The 26781-nt window shown below is 50.7% G+C and overlaps 1 protein-coding gene across 3 annotated transcripts in view; it reads right to left on the reverse strand.

Moving 5' to 3' along the window:
* The window catches only part of PPM1H (protein phosphatase, Mg2+/Mn2+ dependent 1H), a 235934-nt gene that overhangs the window by 57114 nt on the left and 152039 nt on the right, over positions 1-26781 (reverse strand). For all 3 annotated transcript variants that reach the window (XM_059683480.1, XM_059683482.1, XM_059683481.1), the window contains exon 6: positions 13376-13494. In XM_059683480.1, coding sequence (XP_059539463.1) covers positions 13376-13494 — 119 coding nt within the window. The remainder of the gene's footprint in view (positions 1-13375; positions 13495-26781) is intronic.

Consider the following 26781-nt stretch of genomic DNA (forward strand, 5'->3'; position numbering starts at 1 on the left):
ATCATCTCTTGACTCATGGGCCCAAAGTTAGCAGTGGAAAAAGACTCACATAGAAGAATGCTTTGAATCAGTCTTCTGAAAATATAATTAATCATGCATATAAAACAGAACCAATAATGTTTCAAGATATTATATTCAGGATGCCTAACCGGTTCGGCTCAGTGGATAGAGCATTGGCCTGCGGACTGGAGGGTTCCAGGTTTGATTCCGGTCAAGGGCATGTACCTTGGTTGCGGGCACATCCCCAGTAGGGGCTGTGCAGGAGGCAGCTGATCGATGTTTCTCTCTCATTGATGTTTCTAACTCTCTATCCCTCTCCCGTCCTCTCTGTAAAAAATCAATAAAAATATATTTTAAAAAATTAAAAAAAATATTCGAGATGACTTCCAGGGAAATTTCAGATTTGGAAATTATTTCTGATTCAGTATCCACTTGGGTGTATTTGCACGTGTCTGGGACAGCTTATTTTAATCGGTAACATTTAGCTCTCCCACAGGTGTGAATCAAAGATCCTTACTGTATGCGCATACAAATTTGGAAGTATTTCTACTTTCTCAGGGACCATTCCTTCTGAAGCAAACATGAACTTCACCCACACTGGCCTTTATGCTGTCTGAGACCACGTCAATATGTACAAATCAGAAGATAACCAACATTGACCCCTATCCACGAACGGTGGGCAGAAAAGAGCAAGTAGACGGTTCTCTACAAAGAGGGTTTTACTTGCAGTCCAGCCTCACGAAGCTCTCACTCTGGTAACAAGGATAGATGTTTGTATCCTGGAGCACCAAGCCCTGCAGGGTCCCCTGGGAGGAGCCTCTCTCACGCCCACGGGACTCTAACCTGTCCTAACTGGGTTCAAAATTCCATTCACGTGCCCCTGAACTGGAAAAACCACAGGGCGCGGGGCTCCAGTATCTCAAGGTAAGCACCCATGCTTTTCAACTCTCGTTTTAGCTCAAAAAGGCACGAACATTTTGCATAAGCACACGCATAACTAACATTTATTTCAACACACACAAAAAAATACCCATTTCCCCCCTCCCCCCTAACTGCAAAACAGATGTTTCACTTGAGGATTCCCATTCTCTTCTGGAATCTTCTGCCTACCCCCACATGACTCACGCCCCAGGGAGAGCAGCACAGGCCTGGGCGATGGCGCCCGTCTTCACCACGGGGAGTTCTTGGCTCTACACCCAGACCCTGCTGGTCTAGATGGAGGACTACAAAGGCGGCAGATGTCCCACTGCCTGCTGTTCCCTCACCCCTCACACAACAGAATTCCAATATATCCAACATTCATCGTATATTTGCTTTGCTCTAGGCACTGCTCCAAGCACTTATGCTTTTAAAACGTATTTACGTATAACACCCTTGTAGGACAGTCATTAACATTAACCCACAACACAAATGAGAAAATGGAGGTTGCACAACTAGGAAAACTAGAGGCCAAGCTCACGTCCAGGTCCACCCCAATAAAAGCCTGTGCTCCTAACCACGGGCCCTGCCCATCCTTGAAGAGCTATGATCTGTGTAAACCCAATAAACTGGCATGCTATGCAGCAGCAATGCTAAATCACTGGTCCTCATCCCAGGAGTAAATCACAAAAAAGAAATGAAAGTCTCCTTCGCCCCCACCCCAGGGTTTCACACTGAGAAGTCCCACAGAAGTTCAAATAAACCACCCTCGCGGCTTTTCCTTCTCTTAACAATATGGTAGGTGCACAAGGGCCCTGTAGGATTGGGTTTAACCTGAGGTTTGGCTTTCAAGATGTTTGGTTGGTAATAAAGTCAGACTAAATCTTCACACGTAAATGCCCAGTGGCTCACAGGGTGACCCAAGGCCACCCGGAAGGGCTAAGCAAAATGGGAGAGGGTCTCACTGCCCAGGATGAACAGGAACGAGTAACCAGCCAGCTGGGTGCCTGGGAGCGTGGTCTCCGGACCTGCCCTGTGTGTCTGTCCTGTGCCTGGGGCCACGACCACCCAGGCGCTGGGCACAAGCATCAAGAGGAGAAATGAGAGGCTCTGCTGGGCTCTGGCCCACTGTTGGCACCTGAGTTTTCACGCCTTGTCCTCACTGCCAGTCCAGTCCATGGCCCCCTCCGCACTCAGGCCCACGCAGGCAGACCAAGAGGTTCCCAAGCACCAGTAGGAAGATAAGCAGGCGGCAAAAGTCATAAACCTGTGAAAGGGCCGGGCCGTCCAATGCTCTCCAACCCATCAGTTCTGCACGCTGTTGATCACATCCACCCTAAGAATGCCTCAGGCTGCCCAAGGTCAGTGTGTAAGGACACACAGGGATCACGGGAAAGCCTCACTGTGGGTAAGCACTTCTCTACGAGTTTTGGTGTGAGATTGTAACCATCCATGTCTGGTGCTGCCCTGCACCTGACTGTAAGCACCAGGAGGGCAGGGAGTTCTCATTGCCTATATCTCTGATGTCCAACACAACGCCTGACCCACGGCAAAGCTGGATAACCCCACAGCGATAAAGCCCTGCATTCTGTCCTTTAAGCTACTGAGCACAGCACAGAGGCGCTGGGTTACCCTGGGAGGCTGGCGCGCGGATTTAATCCCCGTGGAACCAGAGCCCAGACGCCGGCAGAGTTTCATTCATTGCCTTGGCCAGAGCAACAAGGTGAAGAACGAAAGTGAATGTGTCACAGGCACTGCCAGTTCTTTTGGGAGGATCTGCATCCAGGTCTTCAGCAAGGAGCAGGCGTAGCCGTGCTCGGAGGAGGTCTCTGATGTCCCTGCCCGCAGGCAGGAGGAACATGCTGGTAGGTAGCACGAGGTCCTTCGGGGTTTGGGACGGCGCTTCTCCGACCCTCGTATGTGGGTTCCTGGGCGAAGCAGGGGTCTTAAACCAGCGCCCAGCCGATTCTGAGGAAGATGCTCCCACAGGCTATGGGGTCAGCACCTCTGTGGGTTGTTCAACTTGAAATCAGCAACGCTGGGTTGTCCTCCTCCGAAACCCGGAGGACAGGGGAGGGGTGGCCGGGAAAGGGGGAAACGTCCCCAAGCTCTGGGAAGAATGCCATTTGTAGCCGGAGGAGCGTAGGTTGGACACAGGAGCCCGATTCCCTGGCAGAGCTGCAGTGTACCTGGACATCCGTGGGAGTGTTGAAGCGCTCACTTCTCTGGAATTTCCTCAAAAACAGGATCTTACACACAGGCTGAGGACTGAACCATCTGTCCTTCCAATACACTGTCAGCTTCACAGTCCTGCCCGGGGGCGTGGGTGTGTGCCACTTCCGACCTTCACAGAGGTTAGAGGCCTTCTGGGCGGAACGCAGAGCTGTTCAGCACTGCCGTGCTTAGCATGCCACTCCGAGGTCCCCAGCAGCCTCCTCCAACAGACTGACCTAGTCCGACAGTTCACGTCGTGCCCTCCTCCTTCCCTCCGCACATCCTGCTAGGCCAGCGCCAGGACTGTCACCCAGCCGGTACATCAGTGTAAGTGCGTAAGGGGAGTGAAAACACTGATACTTCCATGCTGATTAGCAAATAATGACTGTCCCAAGCCTCCCCTGACCCAACACCCCCACCCACGGCTCTGAACCTCCCCTGGGATCCCCATCATGAAGTAATAAATAATGAGTTGAAGCCTGGCATAGTGGGTGTGGGGGGAGGACGCTAGGACCTGCTGCAGCCCAGCTGGGGCCCCGTCCTCCATGCTGACTGCTATTTCCAGTATTACCTCTAGCTTCCACACTCCCCACACACGCATTCATTTTCCTGCCTCTGGGCTTCTCCTGGTGCAGTGCCCGCTGCTGGGAATGTCCTCCCCCACCCCCCTTGCCCTCAAACCCCTTGGACTCCTCTCATATTTCAGGCCTTCGGTTCAAATACAAGCTTCTCTATGACGTTGGCCCCATTCCCAACCTCTCTCTTAAAAACAACGGTCCACTTTAGCACACCCATGTGGCCGTCTCTCTAACCCCCTTTTTATAAGCCCTGTATCCTGTCTTGTTCTAGTTATTTATTCACAAATTCCAACAGATCGACGTCCCCCACTCCTGAGATTTTTAAAACTAGATTTACAGGTAGAAACTGTATTGGTCCCTAGACTTCCAGGAAGCCAGCTGGACCAGCTGGTCGCCTCTGTGACACCAGCACAGTCCTGTCTGTTACGGCCCCTCGGACGTGAGGCCTTGCTTTGCCACTGGGGGGGCTTGGCATCCCAGCCCTTGGCTCAGGAGGGCTGCAGCGACACTGTCAAAGGGCCAGCAGCGAGGACTCAGAAAGGAAGTAAAAAGTCAGTGTATGGACCCCAAAAGCTTCTCAAATAAACAAAACCAAAAACACCCTACCCAGCGGCAGCCAGGGGAGGGGCTGGCTCAAGTCGGCTTCCTATCACATTGATGGTGTCTCTTCTCATGGATGGAAGTCCCTCTGGGCACGCCAGGGGGTGACCTGCACAGGTGGTCAGCACACCCTGACCTTCCCTCAGGCCCCCTGTTTCTTTTTGTTTTTTAGGGTCTCATTACCTTGAAAAACAAGCATCTCAACACACATTAGGTTTGAACCTCCTGAGGCAAGCTCAGGTCTTGCTGACCCTTCTGCTCTCTGTAATCCTATCCTATATAATAAAGAGGCAATATGCAAATTGACCCTCACACCCTCGCAAGATGGAGGGCAGGGATGGCAGTTGGGGGAGATCAGGTCGGCAGGGGAGCAGTTAGGTGTCAATCAGGCTGGCAGGGGAGCACTTAGGGGGTGATCAGGCAGGCAGGCAGGCAAGTGGTTAGGAGCCAGCAGTCCTGGATTGTGAGAGGGATGCCCGACTGCCGGTTTAGGCCCAATCCCAGAAAGGTCCCAGATTGGAGTGGGTGCAGGCTGGGCTGAGGGACCCCCCCCCCCCCCCCCCGCTCTCCCGAGTGCATGAATTTCATGCACCGGGCCTCTAGTTACCTAATAATTCTATTACTAGACACATACAGCATTTGTTTCATGCCAGGTTTTGTTCAATGCCCTTGGCCATACTGACTCATGACAACCTCTTATTAGGCATTATCATTTGCCCCATTAATAAGTGAGGAAACTGAGGCAGGGAGCGGCGACAGAATTTGTCCAAGTCCTGCTTGGGGACTGACCCAGCTGGCGGCCTGGCTCCATGGGATGGTCCTTACCCACTCCTCCATATTCAGTACGCAGCAGGAATGCAAAGAGTTTTGCTGAATATAAAATACATGCTCCCTGGGTTCCGTGGCCACAAGGATACTGGCTATTTTAACTGGGATTTTCCCAGGCACATGCCATCTTAAAACTTCTCTGGAACGCTTGGAGCTCAGTCAGCACCACACAGGGACTGTACCACCCCAAACTGCGGTTGCTGGGGAAGGGCGGTCTGTAGGCTCTGCTTAGGGGTATGGGTGGGCACGGATAAACGCCGTGGCTATTCAAGGGCCTCAGGGCAAAAGGCAGGCTTGGAGGCGGTTTGGCCACGTCAGGGGTGATACACGTACGGTTCCTATTAACGCACAGAGGTGACGGACCATCAATAGGGAGCAAGCTGGCTGGGCACCTCCTTTCTCTCTCCGCTACGGGGCCTGACAATGCCTGTCTGTCTCGGTTTCCAGCCATTTGTAAAGACCTCAGAGCTTCCACAGCCTCCTGGGCAGAGCGGCGGGGAGGAGGCTGGGAGCAAGGAGTCATTCATCACTGTCAGGAGATGTGCTGCACACAGCAGGCAGCCTTTCTTCCCTGCTGCTCCTGCAGCTAGAGCTGCAAATCTTGAAAAGATGCAGAACATGCACATCGCAAATAAACATTCATCATCTGGGCCCCGGGCCCCGAGAGGCCCCTCCCACAGGAGGCCCAGCGGCTCTGGCTTTAGCTCCAGGAACTTGGAAGGGGGGTGGGGGTGGGGGGACATTTTGGGCGCCCGGTCTCTGACCCAGCCAATCCCCATCCTGGACAATCTGTTGAGGTTTTGGGGTAAAAATTCTCTAAAATGACCTCCACGCCCCTCCTTCCTCTACAAAGTCAGATCCCCAGATTGCTGCCAAGGTAGCTCATAATCATTAAATTATGAAAATACAAGTGGCCGGGAGGATATTAATACCAGGTTAACTGCAGAAAGGCCTGCTTTCTGGTGAAGTCATTATAAAATTAAAATGTGTTATTTCTCCGGTGAGTCTGAAAAGCCTCCCGCAAGGCCTGTGGCTCCACAGCAGGCCCCGATTCGCACGGGGCGGGGCGGGGCAGCCCTCCCGCGCCCAGCACTGCGAGGCAGAGGCCCCTGCAGGTGCGTTCCCAAAGATCGGGCTAGAAGTGATTAAAGACAAAAAGAGGGAAAGGGACAGGGTATGAATTTTCCAATTACGCTTTAAAACTCAAGAGTCAAGCTGCTAGAAAACGCAGGTTTTCCCAGTCAGACTAATAATGCTGAGCTAATTAGACCCACAGGCATGGCCAACATATAAATTCAGGTCCAAAAGAGGGACACTATCCCTTTAAAAACTGCCTGGGGACCCGGGGAGAAGCTAATGAGGAGCGTCAGTTGGGGCTGCTTTCTTCGGTGGCCCTCTGGAGGGCACAGCCTGGGGTTTCTGTAACAGGGCTTCTGTGCTTGATTCAATAAATCAATTTCTATTAAATGCGGTGCGGCCCTGGCGCTGGCTTCATAAAGCACCCACGTCCCTGCAGCCTGCCTGGCGGCGCGGTCAGCGGGCGCTGGAAAGAGCAATGAAGAGCAAGATGGAAGCTGGATCTGCAATATTTATAAAGCTCGACCCAGCAGCTCCAGACCACGCTCGCGCTGCCTCCACAGAGCTGCTCTTCGGAGAAATGTCTGGATTGCTGGTGAGCAGCCCGACGCCCTGGGTGGTGGCTCTCCCCGGAGCTGGGCTCCAGGCTCAGCCAAGAAGAAAGGTCACCCCACACAGAATGGGAGTGAAGCTGCTTCCTAACCCAATCCTCAGGGTCTGAGATGCTCCCCAAGAAGTAACAGGGGGAGCAGGAGGAAGGGAAGTGCCGAGAGCTGGGGGAGAGGGGCGTTGCTGACCAGGGCCAATGAGATGGGTCTTCCCGCTGACCCATGAGTGACCGCTGGAGACGAATCATCTCTAAACACAAGGACTGATGTCCCTGAACATCTGAGAAGTGGTCACTCCATCCCCCGGTGACTCCGAGTCCAGCAGAACTCCTCTCGTATTTCAGACCTTCGGTTCAAATACAAGCTGCTCTATGGCGTCGGCCCCAATCCCAACCTCTCGCTTAAAAGAGGGGGGGTGGGTGCAGAAGTCAGAGAATGTGGCCACACCACATTCTCCCTGGTGGTGCTCAGCTGTCCTTTTAAAGAAAATCCTCGCCAGAGGACGAGAGAGAGAGAGAGAGAGAGAGAGAGAGAGAGAGAGAGAGAGAGAGAGAGAGAGAGAGAGAGAACATCGACCAGTTGCCTTTTGTATGCGTCCTGACCTGACTGGGGATAGAACCGAAACCTTTTGGTGTAAGGGATGACGCTCCAACCAGCTGATCCACCCAGCCAGGGCAGCTGTCCTCTCATTTCTTTTAAAAAACAACCTCTTTGCCGTTGGGATGTTTAGTTACAGCCGGCTCCGTGCACCGTCCTCCAGCCCACCTAGACCCACACCCTTGTGTTATCTCGGTTGAACTTGTTGGGGTGAAGGACGCGGCCTGTACCGCACTGTCCACGCCAGGGGCCGCATGTACCTGCTGAGCAGCGGAGACGGGGCCAGCGCGACCGGGAAAGGCATTTGCTATCCAACGGTAACTCAGAAGGCCACATGTGGCGAGAGGCTGCCGTGCTAGAGCGCACACAGAGCAGGTTCCCTGTGCTGAAAGGAAAAAATGTAGTTGACCCCACTCTGCTCCCAGTGGAAAATCCTGATTTGCTCATAGTTTTCAGGGAAACGCAGGAGGGAAAATTACCCTGCTGTGTCATCAAGTTAGAATCATAAAGAGCAAGGGCTGCAAGGGATAAAAATGGAAGGTCACCCTCTGTGGAATCTGCCTACGGGAAGCGGTCTTTCCCCGGAAGCCCGAAAGGCAGAGCCCAGCCCACCCCCACCCGCCGCAGCGGGCAGCAGCGAGGGGCAAAGGAAGCATTCGACAAAGAAATGAGAGACCGAGGCAGGGACTTGCCCAAGGCCCCAGAATCTTGGCAGAGCGAGGACCAGCACCGGGCAGCCTGCCTCCCATAGCTGTGAGCTGGTTAGAAGCCAGGCCATCTCGAGTTACGGTCCCGCCTGTCCCCTGAAATAAGACCATCATAGATGCTGGAAAGGCTTTGCTTAGAGAAAGAATTCTGGTGTGCGTTACTCATCACCAGAACCATCTGGAAGCAATCTCGCGTTCACACGATGGACTTCTCTTCCTCTTTGGCCCTCGCTCGCTCTATAAATCCCATCAGCCCAGGAACAGCTGCCGGAGCTGCTGGCCCGAAGCCAGGGGTGAAGAAGCTACAGCCCTCCCCCCGCCCCCACTTGCTCCTCACCCCATGTGGCTGGACAAAGAGCACCAAGAACACTGATTTTACACAAGAGCAAAATCCCCGGCAGGCGCAGAAGCGGGGACCTGCAGCCACAAGGCCAGCTCTGAGAAACTGTTGTTTCAACTCCCTCACACAGATGCTTGCCAGCAAATTATGGCCTGAGCGGGCGCCGAGGGCTGCGGGTGGGGACACAGACCTCAGTGCCAGCCAGCGTGCATCGCGCCGCCATTGCAGCGCAGGCACAAAGGGCCGGGGAGGAGGGGCACTGGCTGGCGTCGAGTCCGAGGCCGGATTCTGGCCCCAGGACCAATGAACCAGGCACAGAAGGTGAGAGCTGGGCCGCATCAGGGACGAACTCGGCGCTGGGGGTTCTGTGAAGAAAATGCCTTTATAAATCACACCACTGGGCAAACTCTCCGAGGAGCGGCGGAAGGAGAGCTGGGGGAGCCAGGGAAGAGACTGATTTCATTATGAAGGTCCTGGTGACAATAAACTTTTGTCCTCTGTACAATCTGGGCCTGCCGAGCGGGTCCAGTCTCCGAGAAGGAGCAAGGGTGGGGGAGAAAGGATGCCCGCCAGGAGGCAACAGACTCCTCCTCAATGATGAGACAAGGCTTCCCCGAGCTGACAGCCTCTCCACACTCCCTCCCGCTGCAGACACGCCGCGGACGCTGGCACGGTGCTCCGCTAACGAGAGCAGGAGTTTTCCTAAGCATCGCAGAGCTGGTTCTTTGGGGATCTTTCCCACCATCGCACCCAACACCACACACAGGCTCTCAGTGATGAGTGTGAAGCATCGTGTTTCAATCTGGCCAATGGTGTACTGCAGGGGTGGGCAAACTTTTGGACTCGAGGGCCACAATGGGTTCTTAAACTGGACCGGAGGGCCGGAACAAAAGCATGGATGGAGTGTTTGTGTGAACTAATACATGTTAACACTGCTGCTGGTGAAGGAACGGAGGGGAGAGCAAGAGAACCCTCCGCTCTTTCGGCTCCGCGGGTCGGATAGAACAGCCGAATGGGCCGGATCCGGCCCGCGAGCCGTAGTTTGCCCACGGCTGGTCTACTGGGTCAGAGTGAGACTAGAAAATTTACTGCCTAAGCAACTTACTCCTCAGATGCTTCGTCTCACCCTCTTGAAGCCTGGTGGGTAGAGGTCCCCTGCTCAAATTTATGCCACAGCTCAAACGGGGATGATGACGTCTAGTCTCACCCTGGAGAGAAGCTAACCGGTGCACTGGATCAGAAAGAGCCTGAACTAGTGTCAGAGACCTGGGTTCTAGTCCCTGTTGTGACACTTGCGCGTTGGTGGAAGTCGAGAAAATGGCCTACTCCCTCTGGGCCTCCATTTGCTCAACTGCAAAATGGGAACAGGGAGGAGGAGCCACTCAGCATCTGGCAGTGCAGCACAGCAGTGCACAACGCACAGTCCGCCCTCTGCACCTGTGGGCTCCCCGCTGCACAACGGTTTCCAGTCTGTAGTCAGTTGCATTCGTGGCTGAGAAACCCGGGGAGGCAGAGGGCCCACTGAATATTCCTTGGAAAAACCTGCCTGGAAGTGGATCTGCACAGTTCAGACCCGTGTTGTTCAGGGGCCGACTCTAATTTAAAGCTTTGATGGGGAGGAAAAGCTACCAGTCCTCATCTCCTTTTCCATGGAATTGCCGGCTCAGAAAGCCAGCAAATTGTGGTCCCATTTTTTTAAGTCCCAATAAGTAATGGCTAGACCTGAGGTTTTCCTTTAGAGGCTAAAAAGTTTTCAAAGGGATTCATTAAAGTTGGGAGAGGGAGTTTACATACGCAGGGGTCTAAATTGGTTTTAAACTTCCCAACTTCTTCCAATAAAGATGTGAAGCGCTCTCCTTTGCCTTAAACATCATTTTCAAATCAAAAGTAAACACAGGGAGGAAGTCGTGCAAAGATGTAGGTACATCTCTGCTCACAGGCAAAGCTGGGAGGCAAAGCCATGTAGGGAGGGAATGACGCTGAAACGAATCCACAGATCCGGTCTGAGGAAGCGTTCTCAGTCTTGGCTCCTCAGTGATAAAGTGTGTGTGTGTGTGTGTGTGTGTGTGTGTGTATGTGTGTGTTTAAAAGACAGAGGGCATGTAAACTTGGATATAATCTACATTCAAAAAACTATGAAATGGAGGTAACCTTGAGCCATTCGTTCACCAAGTTGGTTTTGGCTGCTTAGATGTCATTTGCCTCGCTGGCCTGAAAAGAACATACAGACAGCCTCGCCTCAAGTTCAACATGTTTCACATGAAAGCTCCTCATTCCTACCCTCCCACCCACTGACCGTCCACAATGTCCACCTGTCCCCACTGTCCCCCTCCACTCTGTCCATTACACCCCTTTCTTCCTTTCACCCCATAAGTACTAGCTTCCTGTCTGCTATGTGCCAGGCACAGGACATGGTGCTCCCCTCAGGGGGCTTAACGACTACGTGAAGAGACATATTTAAACAGATAATTGAAATAATTCATGATTTACCTCTTACATGCATGGCTTACATGTGGCCTATATGATCTAGCTTCCTGTTCATTTCCTTTCCGTGACTATTTTCTGCTTCCATCCTCTATTTGGCCCTCGGGACCTCACACCTCCAGTTCTGTGATTTGTTCCCCTGGGTATCTCTGTCTGCTCTCTCTCCTAGTCCCCTTCAACCTCCTCTTAGAACCACTTTCCTAAAGCGGTGCTTTCATCTTTCCTTCTTCTCAGAAACACACAAGAGTAACCTACTGCCTCCCCCAGTAAACCCCAACCTCTCTGCCTGGCTCCCTTACCCTCGCCCATGTGCCCTCAATGCCAGATCAGTTGGCCATTTTGCTTGCTGTCTCTTAGATTGACGCTTTCATTTACGCATTTACAATCACGTGGTTCTTGACTTGGGATGCCTTTCCTTTCTTTGTTCCAAATTCTGCAAATTCCCGACCAAACCCTGCCATGCTATTCTGAACCAGAGTAGCCCTCACCTTCAACTTTTCTCTAGGAGTGCTGATTTTGCTGACAGGATAGAAATGAATTTACAAAGAACACCCAGTTGGTTTAGGGCAGTGATCCTCAATCTTTTTTTATCTCATGGCACACAGAAACTAATTACTAAATTTTACAGCACACTAAAATATGTATTTTTTGCAAGTCTGACAGAAAATAGGTATAATTTTGATTCATTCACACCAGACGGCTATTGTGTTGGCTGCTGTCATTTTTTATTTGACAATCTGAGGGAAAAGAGGTCAGTGCTCCTGACCAAACAGCCAGGTACTGCATGTTTCCCCCCGCTTAATCCTCACCCAAGGATATGTTTGAGAGAGGAGAGAGAGAGAGAGAGAGAGAGAGAGAGAGAGAGAGAGAGAGAGAGAGAGAGAGAGAGAGAAAAAATATGTGAGAGAGAAACATCGATTGGTTGCCTCCCATATGCACCCTGACCGGGGATCAAACCTGCAACCTAGGTATGTGCTCTGCCGGGGAATCGAACCCACAGAGCATGGTGTATGGGACGACAGTGCAACCAAGCTGCCAGCCAGGGCAGGTATTGCATGTTTTCAAAATTCACCAGTTGAAAATCACTGGGTTAGGGTAATGAATCTGGGGCACCAAATCTCCAAAACTGAGAGCTGCAAATACAGTGGACCCTTTCTGATTAATACGTGCATGTTTAGGAGTAAGTATTTTAGGCTTTGTGGGTCATATGGTGTCTGTTGCAACTACTCAACTACGCTGATGCAGTGTAGCCAAAGATCAAACATACAGTGCTGAACACAGCTGTACTAAAATTATTTATAGAAAGGGCCTGCGGGTAAAATTTGGTTTTTGAGCCACTATTTGTTAACCCTGTTGTAGAAGAAGAAGAGTGGATACTGGTGAGGATGTCCTCTTTTGGATGGCAAAGTACAACAGGAAGTGTCCCTTTGATCAGGCCCTTATCTTCCCTCTCACTCCACTGCTCCTCTGAGACAGTATGTACCCTAGGAGAAGATTCCCAGCCTAGAAGTCATCACCATGGGAACTGGGGCTGTGACCATCTGTTACAGCTATTTTGGTCAACGAAGAAGAGATATTGGAATCTACTTCTTTGCCTGAGTTGGAGATACGGCGAGGTAAGAATCGCCGGTCTCTTTCTCCAGTCATCCTCCAGGCGGGCAAGAGGCTTACTGGTCAGGAACACAGGGCCCAAGGGCAAATCTTCACCCATTTGTCTCCATGCCCGGCACTGCTCTCTCATTTAATCCTTCCACCAACCCTCGTACCTGTAAGTACTTGATCAGCCTATTTATTTTTCCGATGGAAGAAATCGATGAGGTTCCTAGTCACCGGTGGCCTGATCCACAACAGAATTGGTCTTGTGCTTAGCAAGGTGTGTTTGGAGAGTAAGATGCACCCTGCCAAGATTTCGTATTTCAATTTGGATGTGATGAAATAATGAGGGTAAATCATTACTTCTAGTCCTTACAATGACCGTTCAAAGATACCCATGGTAAACGGGGCTCGTAGGGATGAAGCAGTTTATGCAACTTTGCCCATTTGGAAAGGTCCGAGCTAAGGTTCAATCCAAGGATAATGACTGGCCCAATAAACCTCTGGTCCAATCCTTCGAGCCCCTGACCTAAAAAACCAAGTTCAATGTGTTTCAAAAGCCCCCAAATGCTTGCTCTGTGAAAAGTGAGGAACTTTGTCACCTCTGTGGGGTCTAGTGTCCCCGAGGAGAACCTCAGAGAAGCAGACAGGCCAACCAGCCCTGAGATGTGGGAACTGGACCCGGGCGCAGAGCAGAGGCAGCGTCGCCCTTTCCCTGACCGCGCCCGGGTCGCGGGGCACCTCCTGATCCAAACTGTGCGCCTGGCCGGTTATGGCGCCGACGCTGCCTTCTCACGCCCCGGCGGGTGGCGGAGGGAGGCGGGCTCTTACCAGCCTGTCATGTTAAAGTCCCTGTAGAGCATCTTCTTTCCCAGCTCCTTCCTCTGCACTCTCCTTGGAAACTCCAAATGTGTGAACTCATTTCCCAGCAAGTGAGGCTGCATGAATGCCTAAGAGCAGCAAGAAAGAAAACACACACACGCACAGATTTAGAAGAAAAAACGAGACTCAAGGACGTGTTGCAAATCGAGACGGGCCATACATATTTCAAATACACACACACACACAAAATAGTTCCCAAATTTTAAGGAAAATAGATTTAAGAATCTCAATGCAAATAAAAATCACCCACTTAATTTATTAAGGGCTGTAGCTTTTTCATTTGATGTGAAGAATTAATTGTAAGAGAAGACATGTACGGACCGCCAGCGTTGTCAGGAAAAGAGACGGTTTCTCCCAAGGTTCGCTTTTTAATTCAAATCCAGGATGGGTTCCCTTTCCCGCTGGGACGCTGGCGAGGCCAGAGAGCCCCCCTCACTCCTTCCGCCTGCCCTAGGCTTTCTCTGCTGTCCTCTCCAGCACACTCCTGGGTCCCAGGCCGGGCCTTTAAAACCCGTGAGTCTCTTGCCCTAACCGGTTTGGCTCAGTGGATAGAGCATCAGCCTGCGGACTGAAGGGTCCTGGGTTCGATTCCAGTCAAGGGCATGTACCTTGGTTGCAGGCACATCCCCAGTGGGGAGTGTGCAGGAGGCAGCTGATCGGTGTTACTCTCTCATTGATGTTTCTAACTCTAACCCTCTCCCCTCCTCTCTGTAAAAAATCAATAAAATATGTTTAAACAAAACAAAACAAAACAAAACAAAACAAAACAAAACAAAAACCCGTGAGTCTCCAGGTCAGCACAACGGCCAGAGCGAGCGGGCTGGGCTGGACGCCCTCGCTTCAGCTCTGCAGTAACGTGATCGTGTAATTGGAAGACGGTTCCAGAGCAGATGGCTTCCTCCCCTCCCCCAGATCCCTGTTCACACTACAAAAGTATTGAGCAAACAGCTACTTAGGGAACTGCTGTGAAACAACAAACAGTCTCATTGTCAGATTCAAAATTCAGGTCCAGCTCTCCAAAACACGAAACGCTCCAGTGTGAACTCCGCTCGGCGGCCACACACCGGGAGCCACCGGGGCTTCCCCACCCTCCCGCACGCCTGGGAGCAGCATCGTGGCGAAGTGAGTCTTCCCTCTCTGTCGGGCAGGGGAAAGAGTGGGCAGAGCAAATCATGGCCTGGCCCTGCAGGAAATCAAGGGACCCCTGCAGCAGGCCAGATGGCCACGTCCTCAGCCCATTGGAAATAGGCCCCTCCCACATCTTTCCCAGGACCTGACACGGGTGGATCTCCCGCTGATGATGGCAGGGGTTGCGGGGGTATTCCTGGGGTGTTTGTCACCAGTGTATCAGGAATAAAAGGAGGCAAGCTGAGTTGTCACCAGGCTGGTCAGATTTGGCCAGATAACGGAACTGGAGCCAGTGAGTCCGAGCAGGATTGGGTGCGTGACAGGCAGGGCCGGCCTGAGGGTGAGAAGGGGACCTGTCCTTACGCTGAAGCCCCGCCCAGGTCTGACAGAAATCCTAGGTCTCCTCTGAGGGGCTCTGAAACCTTGGCTTGGCTGCTGATGGAGGTCAAGGACACTTAACACTGGGTTTCACAGAGGTTCCCTGGGAGGGACGGAGAAGGGGGACTAGTATTTAATAGGGCAGGTCCATGGCTTGGGCTTTGGGGGAAATGGACTTGGGTTTGAATCTAAGCTCTGCATTTATCACTTATAAGCTGTGTGATTTTCGGAGGTTAATCTCTCAGCCTCAGTTTTTAAAATCTGTACGATGAGATTAGTTATGTATTTATCTCATACTATTTTAATGATGAGATGATGTCTCTAATGCACTTATCATGGTTGTCTCCATTCATAAAAGAAAACAATCATATCCATTTAATAACTATTGGGCCCCATTACATCCGGAGTCCTATGCTAACTGCTTTGTGAGTTCTCATTTCACCCTCCCAACAACCTTACTGGCTACATAATTCGAGGGGCCCAGTGCAGAATGAAAATACGGAGTCCCTGTGCAAAATCAAGAATTCAAGAGCGTGACAGCAGAGCAGGAAGCCGAGCCCAGGGCCCCGTGCAGCTGCAGGCCACATGCCCGTGCAGCCAGCTGTGGGTACAGGGCAGATGCTGCTCTTCCTCCTCTATTTTGTCCACCCACGAAAACTAAGGAACAGAGGCATAAAAAGTCAATGAAGAGCAGCATCTCTTACGTGCCCTGATCACCTCCCAGAATGCCGGGACTGTGTCGGCCTGGTGTTCTGTCGCACCCCCTCCCTCCCAAGCTGGACAGACACTTGAAATGCTGTGTATTACTACCCCAGCCGTCCTAAAGGTTATCCCATAGACTCAATTTACACACGAGGAAACCAAGGCCCAGAGAGGTTAAGACACGTAGCCTGGGCTCTTAGCCAGGCCTGTGTGGTTCTAGAGCCTGTGCTTCCTGTCGTCCACAGGCCCCCATCCTAACCCTTCTGCTGGCCCTTTAACCTGCCCATACACACATTTACAAAAAACAATAAGGGGACGACAAAAGGCCTGTGATCTTGGTGCGCCCAGACCACATGAAGTCAGACCACAAAGAGGTCCCCGTGAGGACCCAGCTTAACAGCAGTGCAGCTCTGCACACAGCGAGGCCACAGAGGTGGCCTGACATTATGCTTTAACAAGTTAACTAGAAGAAATTCATACGAGTGATTAAAGAAACTAGTGCAAATCCACACAAAGGAATTCTAGGCTGTCTCTTACAATGATGCCACAGAGGCGATGTAATGACACAGAAAGGGGTGCTGTATCTGTAAAAAGCAGGTTATCAAACAATGTGTGATGTGAGTGTGGGAGCTTATGGGAACTATGTCATAAGATATAGTGTAAGATATACACTGAGTGGCCAGATTATTATGACCACCCCATCAGTGCTTCGTTGGGCCACCTTTTGCCTTCAATACTGCAGTGATTATTCTTGGCATTGACTCCACGAGATGTTGAAAGGTGATGCGAGGAATCTGACACCATGCCTGATGAATAGCACTGTCCAGTTCTGTGAGATTTGATGGTTGTGGAACCAGCTGCCTGATGGCTCTTTTAACTTCGTCCCACACATGCTCAATTGGATTGAGATCTGGTGATTGTGGGGGCCACCTAAGCAAGGTAAAGTCTCCCTCATGTTCTTGAAACCACTCCTGCACAATATGAGCACAATATGGTGCATTGTCTTGTTGGAAGAAGCCATCTCCCTTGGGATATGCCATCAACATGACAGGATGAACTTGATCAAGGATACTTATGTATGTTGTGCTATTCAGACGTTTATAATGGTCTGGCCCTCTAGCAACTTCAGCGCGAATTTATAGCTAATTTGCCTACAAACATCAGGTGGTCATAATAATCTGGCCACTCAGTGTATATGTGTACAGTTGGCCCTCCATAGCCACAGATGCCGACTGTACACATTGTTCCATGCCATTCTATAGAAGGGACAGGAGCATACGTGGTGGTCCTGGAACCAATCCCTTACAGACGCCGGGACGACTATACATAAATGAGCACGTGTGTGTGTAAATAGAGGTACACGACACACGTATCGTATATGATAAGCAAACACGTTAGATACCAAGGTCATTTCCAAGGACATTTCCTCACCAACCCCGGTGACTAACAGGAGTGAATGTACAGAGTTCCAGGCGTTTTGTCTCTTAATCGCAGAAGGAGTGGGTTGTACGCAGGTACCTCACGCCGTCTGCCCGCACACATGTGCATGGCCAGTCGTGCGGGAAGATCTGCCAGGCAGATGCCCGCGGGTAGCTGGGACTCCTCGGCAGCTCTGCCATCTGCAGGGGCCACCTCACCTCTGCCTCTGAGGATGAGCAGGTGCCAAGGGGCCTTAAATTAAACACTCTGACACCTGCGGCCCCTTCCCACGCAGAGCCTTTCAGGGTCTCAGCAACCGCCTGCGTCTCCCATGATAACCAAAGGCAGCTCCGTGCATCCACGCTGGATGCCCTTGATTAGCTGCACCGAGTTTTATTACCTCTGAGGGGGAAGGCTGCCAATTAAGCCGTGCACACTGCTTTCTTACTACTGCAAACTTTTATTTGATTCTTTTTGAGAGAGCTCCTTTCGACTCAGACAAGCCTTTATTATCTACCACTATCGTGTATATTTGAAAAGGAATATACAAGTGAAGTGAATTGGCTGAGGTCTCCCAAACCGTTTTCACGTGGAGAATCCAACAGCGCGCATCAGCTGTCAACTCTGAATCATTCACGTCCATGCTTTCCCACACAATGGTGGCCTGTGTTCCGTGGGAGCGTTGGCGAGGCAGCGTTTCTTAAATAATCCACAAAAGAACCACAAGCCTCCAGCCAGAGGTGCGGAGTTCTGAAGTCCACCTTGCAATGATCTAGAGCCAGCTTCCTTCTGACTGGGCCTCGGGAATGTGGCCGAGCAAGTCTCACGCGTGCCTCCCAGCCCTGCCTGCGCACAGCCAGTTGGATCCCAAACGGTTCAAAGAGGGCTTCGCTTTTGTCTGCAGGGCTTTCTTCTAAGCTGCTGGGCCCCCGTCCCCGCAGGTTTGGGGCTGCTCTTTAGCTGTCTGCACATGCCCGGGAGATGACGCCCAGGTCGTGCCTGCCATCTGGCTGACAGCAGCAATCCACTGCGACACACCCCAGCTTCAGATGTGTCAGAAAGGGAAGAGAGGGCATCTTAGCTCTGAGGATACTGTGATATTCAGCCCCCACTGGTACCGATGCCACCCCCTTAGATTTCTCTATCGTTACAGTTATTTTTCTTCCTGTCTTGCTAATTGCCACAGCACATCTCACATGGTGCATGATACGGCTCCTGTCACAGCCACGGCCTGCCAGAGAATCTGTGATTCCATGGGTACCTCTGACATATTTTTACTGTTTTTTAAATATCACCATCCACATCCTAACTACAGGCCTCCTTTTTACCAGCACTTTCCATACTTGTAACTGTTGCATTTGTCAGACATGATGGAGTTACTGGTGTTAAAGAAAACAACAACTCAAGAGCTAAGTACAAGCAGAGAAAACAGGTGGCTGATTAATGAAAAGAGATGCTAAAATATAATGGGGCATACACGTAGGTTTGCAGAGGAAAGTGCACTTCTGCTTATTCATGCATCTCCATACTTAAGAGAGTTTACACATATGGTCTGTCCTCGTAAGCTTAGCTGTTATATCAAAATAATGGAGGGTTTAAACAATAAAGACTTATCTCTCACAGTTCTGGAAGCTGGGAAGTCCAAGATCGAGGTGCCAGCAGATTGGCTGACCGGTGAGGGCTCTCTTCCTTGTTTGCAGACAGCCGCCTTCTCCCTGCATGCTCACATGGCCCATCCGCTGTGCTCTCATGGAGAGAGAGTCCAGTTCTCTGGGTCTCCCTTTGTCAGGATGCTAGCCCTATCAGATCAGGGCCCCACTCTCGTGACCTCATTTAACCTCCTTACTTCTGTAAAGGCCCCATCTCCAAATTCAGCACAGTGAGGGGAGGGCTTCAACATACATATAGGGTTGATATATGTACGTAAACTCATCAAAATATCATAACATGTTAGGACAGCTTTCTATTTAACTTACTCATATTCACAAATATTTCTACCATTGAACATGAATTATTTTGTTTAAAAAAAACACAACACACACTAAAAAATATATATTTTTTGAGAACCGGGGTTTTTAACTTGGTTTTAGAAATTTGCTGAGAGGAGCTTCGCTGCCCCTTCTTATTCCAATCATCTGAAGGAAAGCCAACGTCACGGGGAAGGGCCAGCCAGGGTGGGGGCTGGCTCCAATGCGGGGACACAGAAGCGGGCTGCTTCCCAACAGGCCGGCCCGGGGACATTTGTTCTCAGAAGCAGAGTGGCCCCACGATTTGGGAACCCACAAACGTCGCTCAAGGCCTACCCAGCACCGGTGACGTGGCTGGTTAGGTTAATCATTAGTGCTGGTCTACCCTGTGGCAAACCTCGCTCAAGTCAGCGTTTTGGGATCTTGAATGTCGAAAGTGATTTCACTTCTAACTCAATGTAAGCAACATATGCAAAGTTCAAGGTCTGTAAAGTGTGGAACCAGGAGTATGTTAGCTTCTTTTCTACCATAAAACCTAGTGATTTACTGATTCCAAATTTATGAGATTCCTGGACAGTTTCTGCATGTTTTACTCCACTGCTCATACCTGGGCAGCTCACCAGTATGTCCACGTGACTATGGCCTCTTCCCACAGCACATTTCATAGGGATGTTGGCCTATTAAAAATGTGGACTCTAACGGGATGAAAATCCAAGAAGAGAGCAAGTAAAAGCCCCGGACACTCTCCTAAACATTCCTTATGTAGCTGATATGCTGGATATAGTTTTTCCTTTCCTCTCTGACGATGCTATTCATATATATGTATGTTAGCAACATCTGCATTGGATGCAAGTAATAGCAGCTACACTTACACATGTTTATTATTGCCGAGACCGGTTTGGCTCAGTGGATAGAGCATCAGCCTGCGGACTGAAAGGTCCCGGGTTCTATTCCGGTCAAGGGCATGTACCTGGGTTGCGGGCACACCCCCAGTGGGAGATGTGCAGGAGGCGGCTGATCAATATTTCTCTCTCATCGATGTTTCTGACTCTCTATCTCTCTCCCTTCCTCTCTGTGAAAAATCAATAAAATATTTTAAAAAAACAAAAAAAACCATGTTTATTATTTTTAAAACCTTAGCTACACTCCAGTGCCCGGCACAGCACCTAACGCAATAAAGGCTCTCTAAGTAAGGATTTGCTGAAAGAATAAATACAGAACATCTCAACCTGCTTTACACAATTGCTTTGAGTGATTAATTAAACTCTACAAAATAACACTGCACAGCTTTCAATCTTTTGAAAACATTAAAACTAAGGTTTTAACAAACTTGGACACACATGACCACCTTTGGATTTAGCTAACTTTGTAATTTGACCAGTTCCTTCCTGTAAAACCACATGTGTGGGTGGGTGGGTGGATGCAGTTATACCATTTATTATTATTTTTTAAAATATATTTTTATTCATTTCAGAGAGGGAGGGAGAGGGAGAGAAACATCAGTGGTGAGAGGGAATCACTGATTGGCTGCCTCCTGCACGCCCCTACTGGGGATCGAGCCTGCGACACGGGCACGTGCCCTTGACCAGAATCAAACCAGGACCCTTCAGTCAGCAAGCTGACGCTCTATCCACTGAGCAAAACCAGATGGGGCTGCAATTATACCATTTAAAATCCCATGATATTTCACGACCCCAAGAATAGCTAAATAATGTTATTTCTCTTTCCTACTAATAAGCATGCCAACTAGAAATCTAGAAAATTGGTTTACACTAACATCTAATTTAAAATGTGCTGGCATGCCCTAAGTGAAAAAATGGACCGCTTGTTGTACCTCCATTTATCTATCCTAAGTTTTGAGGCTTTCCCTCAAGGAAACCTAACAGCGTGCTCCTGAGGGGAGGCAGGGAGGAGGTACACCTGGAGGTCATGTGTGTGCCACACAGCACCTGGGGGGAGCTTGAGAACCACTGCCCTGGCAAAACCAAAGGCTGGTGGTCACCCAGGGTCCTAAGGGCTCTGGAGAACACAGGGTTGCTAAGCAGAGGGCAGGACACGTCCTTGTCACTCAGGGTCTGGGCAGCTGAGAACAAGCTTCCAGATACAAGAAGAGCCGTCTCTCAGGAAAGGATGCTGGAGTAACCGCTATGCCAAGAAGTGGCTGGACAGCAGGGCTGGGGCCAGGAATTGGACGTCCTCTTCTGACCTCTGTCCTCTCTAGCCCTGGGCAGCAACCAGCTTGGGGGGGGGGATGCGGGGGGGAGTGCACACTGCACTGTGAGAAAACCTGTCATCCACCCTAGAGGGAGCCAGGGTTGCGGAGGGGCTGGAGCAGACAGGAGGGGAGCAGGCTGAAAGAGGAGACACCTTCTGGAGAGGAGCCAGCCAGGTCTGTCTCCTCCACAGCACAGGGTCCTGAGCCCCACCCTCCAGGCTGGGGAAGAGCTGTGAGCACCTTGGCAAGGCAGAAAGAGGAAGGGAGCGGAAGCAGGTACCCGGATCCCAGACAGTGAGGTGTGTGTTAAGGTTATGGGAGGAGGCGGAGCACCGGGCTTCCTAGGGACATTGTGAAGATGGGTCCTGAGCTGACTCCAAGTTATCTGCTGGGAGCATAAAATGCTTCCTCCTTTTGATAACTTTTATTCCTGATGCCTTGTCAGCTTGCCAGTGAGTGGTGTTGGCCAATGAGGAGACTATCCCAGGTCTGGGGATTATCGAGCCAAAGGACTGTGTGTGTCTAACACATGAGCTCCTGAGCGTGCCAGGCACCAGGGGCTAAGAATTCAAAGAATAAAAGAAGAGGGTCCTCTGGTCGGAGCTCACACACCCCTGGGGGAGACTGAGGAGAAATGCAGATATCCCCAGGGCTAAGGGACGAAGAACGGGGAGGGAGCCTGAAAGGATCTAGGAGTGGGCCAAGCCAGGGCTCCGGGCGTGGGCAGCAGGAGCAGATGCAGGGAGGCAGGAAGTGGCCAGTGTGGGGGGCAGAGGTGGCAGGAGAGTAACCTGTCTACCACTCACCTTGGGCTCCTGCCGGGCACCAAGGAGGACCCTTCCTGCAGAGGGCAATACACAGCTACAGGCAGTGAAAGTACCTTTTATAAATACTTTTCAATGAAAAAAAAAAAAAATATATATATACAGTAAGGTGCTCCATCACATGTGTACAAGTGGATGAATTTTCACAAATTGAACACACTCAAGGCACTGGCACCCAGATCAACAAATAGAGCGTTACCAGCACCCTGGGGTCAGGATCCTGTCTGATCACTGGGGCTCCCCCAAAGGGACGCGCGCGAGCCTATCTCCCAGGCCCTTTGTTGCAGACTCTCTATTCCAGCGGTTCTCAACCTGTGGGTCGCGACCCCTTTGGCGGTCGAACGACCCTTTCACAGGGGTCGCCTAAGACCATCCTGCATATCAGATATTTACATTACGATTCGTAACAGTAGCAACATTACAGTTAGGAAGTAGCAACGAAAATAATTTTATGGTTGGGTCACAACATGAGGAACTGTATTTAAAGGGCCAGAAGGTGGAGAACCACTGCTCTATTCCCTGTGGAACCCTAGGGGCAGCCCCCCTCGCTGGACGTGAGGCCTGTGAGATTCATCCATGTCACCGTGTGTACTACGGCCCATTCATTTGGGGGCTGCACAGCATTCACCCCTGACTGCCGCATGTACCCACCCATCCTGCTCCCCGGGCCCTGGGACCGGGCCTGTCTGGGCTGTTCTAGACAGTGCCATGTGCACGTTCTAGTCTCCTGGTGACGCCTGGACACACCTCGCTTAGGTACCTACCTAGGAGTGGACTGCCCAGCTTTCAGTCACTGCCAAACCCTTTTTCAAAGTAGTTGTCCCGATTTCCACTCCCATCAGCAGAATACGGAAAGTAAAAGCACTCGTGTTAAATGAGAGAGCAGATTCCTTAACAGGGAATATTTCGTAAAGGCCTCTAGCTAGAAAACTTTTATCTGCATTCATTTTTTAAAATCTTCAGGCCTCTCAATATTTGACAAGAGGTTATCAAAATGAGGGTTTTCAGTGTTTAACACAAATCTTTAAAGCAATTAAGCAATTTATCCTCTTTCTTGCCCTTGAGGGGGAATAAACCTCGTCAGATTATATGAGAGGAGAACCGGAAGTCATCCATTTCAAGATGATTTATCATGAGAGAAAGTCTAATGTCACAGATGAAATGAAATTAATCACGTCAGCCAAACCGCTGGTGACCATGAACAGCCACACTAGCATCACACGGGCGGGTCCTCCAGAGCCCAGGCTGCCTGCCTGGCTTACAGGGCAGAGGCGGAGTATTTTGGTTTGGGGAAGGAAGGAAAGAAGGAAGGAAGGGAGGGAGGGAGGAAGGAAGGAAGGAAGGAAAAGGTGAAATGGCTGAGATCTTAATATGCATGGGTCAGACTCTTTCCTAAAGAATTTTCTCAGTCTTAATTTGTCCTTAAAAATCTCAAAATAATAAGAACCAAGTTTGTGTCTATAAGCTATGACAGAACTGAATGCTGATGAAATTCTGTCTGGTTTATGTGGACATCAAGAAAGGTTCACGTTTAAATTTTGCATGGGATCAACCAGAGGGAAGGAGCATGCCCCTAAAATAACTCAAATCGTAAAATTTCTACCTTATGAGAAAGAAGCCCCCATGGAAACTGGTATTCAGATGGACATGTTACACAAAATTGCCTAGCTCTGTCAACTCTACACAGTTTAATGCACAGAATAAGGGGTAAAAACTATTTATTTCCATCAAATATATAAGGTTTCTATATTCATGTGCCTAATGCCTTTTCTTTCTAAAATCGGAGGAAAGACATTCATCTGAAGAAAGGACGACTGGTACCAGCGAAAAAGGACATGCCTGCATATCTGGGCTCTCTCTGCATATGCAAATGGAACTGAGACACTGTATAAAAGGCCACGGATGTGGTCCCAATGGCAGGATGGCCAGGAAAAGTCCTTCCTGTATAGTTAGATTTGAAAACTAAGAGATTTTATTTGGTCTCTGATCTATTCACTGTTGTAAGCACATTACACATATTGCAGTATTAACCCATTAATCCTCACACCATCCTGTGAGGGTCCTGCAATTACTTTGTGTCACAGAGGAAGCAACTGAGGCACAGAAAATATGTGATAGCCAGTTAAGTGTTTGCCCTAAAAAGCCTCAGTGAATCCCACCTACCTCTCAAAGTAGAATGAACTTGACCTTATTTAAAGGGGGCATGATATTACCTTGCTTCTTTACACCCAGGCTATTCTTAAGGGACCCTGTGGACAGATGTTCTCTGACTTTATGAGCCCAACTTTTCATTCAGAATGTTGGGTAGGGGGACCGGAAGTTTTAAAGAGTCTAAACAGTGTATGTGGGTAGCAACTGTGCAGAAAATATGAATATATTTTTAAAGAAGAAAATTTAGGGATACATTCTCATGATGATTGTGTTCTTCCATATGGAATGTACCCTCTTAGGTCTACATAGTAGGTTGATAATACCTCGGCATCAAGTCTCTGACTCACCCCAACCTGGAATAAACAAAACGTCCCTTTATACTCATTTTCAAAATCAGGGCTCCGGAAGTGGTGGGGTTCAATGATACGGGTGAATGTCTCAGAGTCTCCCCTGAGCCAGGCAGGGCTCCCGGGGCAGCCGAATGGAAGCTGCACCTCCAAATGCCTGGGCAGTGCCCATTGGAGCTCTAAGAACGCCCTGGCTTCTTGGTGAAACCTGTGTGATCAATGGGATCTACAGTCAATATGAGGAATATCAACTACTGTGGCCTGCCATTCTTCCCACTGGACATTTTGAAACTCACGTGCAGTTTTGTGAAAGGGAGTTCAATGGGATTGGAGTGACGTTTTCCATGACTCAATCATCGAGCAGAGCAAAGCGGTGGTGAAGCTGCTTCTGAATCAGATGTGACCACCTGCTCTTCAAGGTCAGGTGTGATGCCAAGGTGGCAGATCTATCGCATTTACTCATTAGCATACTTCATTCTCCTGTTATAGCCTCCTATCTTTTTAAAAATATCATATCTAATATCCTATCTAATAAAAGAGAAACATGGTAATTGGCGTACGACCGATACCCTTTTCATTGGCTAATCAGCGAGATATGCAAATTAAGTGTCAGCCAAGATGGCGGCCGGCAGCCAGGCAGCTTGAAACTAACATGAGGCTTGGTTGCCTCAGTGACGGAGGAAACCAACGTTCCCGCCTGCGGCTGCCTCTGAGCTGGCAGTTTAAGAAACTCTGTAACAAATACTGCCCAACTTCAGCCAGCAGATTCGCAACATTGTAAGCAAAGGCCAGAAACCTACTTTCAGCTGGAGGCCTAAGAGCTGGAGCCAAGCCTCAAGCTAAAGCTGGCCCAGAATAAAAAAAAAAAAAAAAAAAAAAAGGAAAAAAGGAGCGGTTGGGAGCTTCAGTCACCCCCAGCCTGAAAACAGCCCTCAGCCCCTCACCCAGACTGGTCAGGCACCCCAGTGGGGACCCCACCCTGATCCAGGACACCCTTCAGGGCAAACCAGCCGGCCCCACCCATGCACCAGGCCTCTACCCTATATAGTAAAAGGGTAATATGCCTCCCGGCACCGGGATCAGCGGAGCCGTGAGGCCTCCCGGCACTGGAATCAGCGTGACAGGGGGCGGCACCCAAACCCCCTGATCGCCCTGCGGCTCTGTGTGTGACAGGGGGCGGGGCCCCAACCCCCTGATCAGCCCTGCTCTGTGCCTGATAGGGGGGAGCTCCCCCCCCACGGGCCCTGCTCTGTGTGTGACGGGGTAGAGCCATAACCTCCCCATCAGCCCTGCCCTGAGTGTGAGAGTGGCGGCGCCCCAACCCCCTGATCCGCCCTGCTCTGTGGGTGATAGAGGGCAGCGCCCCAACCCCCTGATTGGCCCTGCTCTGTGTGTGACGGGGGTTGCTCCACAACCTCCCCATCGACCCTGCCTTGAGTGTGACAGGGGACGGCACCCCAACTCCCTGATCGGCCCTGCTCTGAGCCCGACCAGGGGCTGCACCTAGGGATTGGGCCTGCCCTCTGCCACCCGGGAGCAGGCCTAAGCCAGCAGGTCGTTATCTCCCGAGGGGTCCCAGACTGCAAGAGGGCACAGGCCAGGCTGAGGGACCCCCCCTCCCCCCCCCCGAGTGCACAAATTTTTGTGCACCGGGCCTCTAGTATCTAATAAAAGGGTAATATGCAAATTAATCATCACTCCGTCACAAAGATGGCAGCACCCATAGCCACAAGATGGCAGCGTCCAGTCATCTCAGCCCCGCCGGAATCCCCCAGTCCCAGGGGCAGGGATGGCCGCTGAGAGCAGGCAGCGTGAGCGGCCTGGTGGGATGCTTGCTTCGTCGCTGTGGCGATGAGGCAAGCATACCTTGATGGCCGTGGATGGGCCTCTGGCCAGGCCGGGGCACAGAACAGCCAGGCCCTGCAGAGAGCTACTGGCGCACGGATTTGTGCGCAGGGATATATATATATACTTATTTATTGATTGATTTCAGAGAGGAAGGGAGAGGGAGAGAGAGAGATAGAAACATCAATGATGAGAAAGAATCCTTGATCGGCTGCCTCCTGCAGGCCCCACACTGGGGATCAAGCCCACAACCTGGGCATGTGCTCTGATTGGGAATTGAACTGTGACCTCCTTGTTCATAAGTCAATGCTCAACCGCTGAGCCATGCTGGTTGGGCTATAGCCTCCTGTCTTAAAAACAAGTTCAGGCTCAAGGAAGG

Source organism: Myotis daubentonii, chromosome 2 (assembly GCF_963259705.1).
Source record: "Myotis daubentonii chromosome 2, mMyoDau2.1, whole genome shotgun sequence".
Classification (NCBI taxonomy): Eukaryota; Metazoa; Chordata; class Mammalia; order Chiroptera; family Vespertilionidae; genus Myotis; species Myotis daubentonii.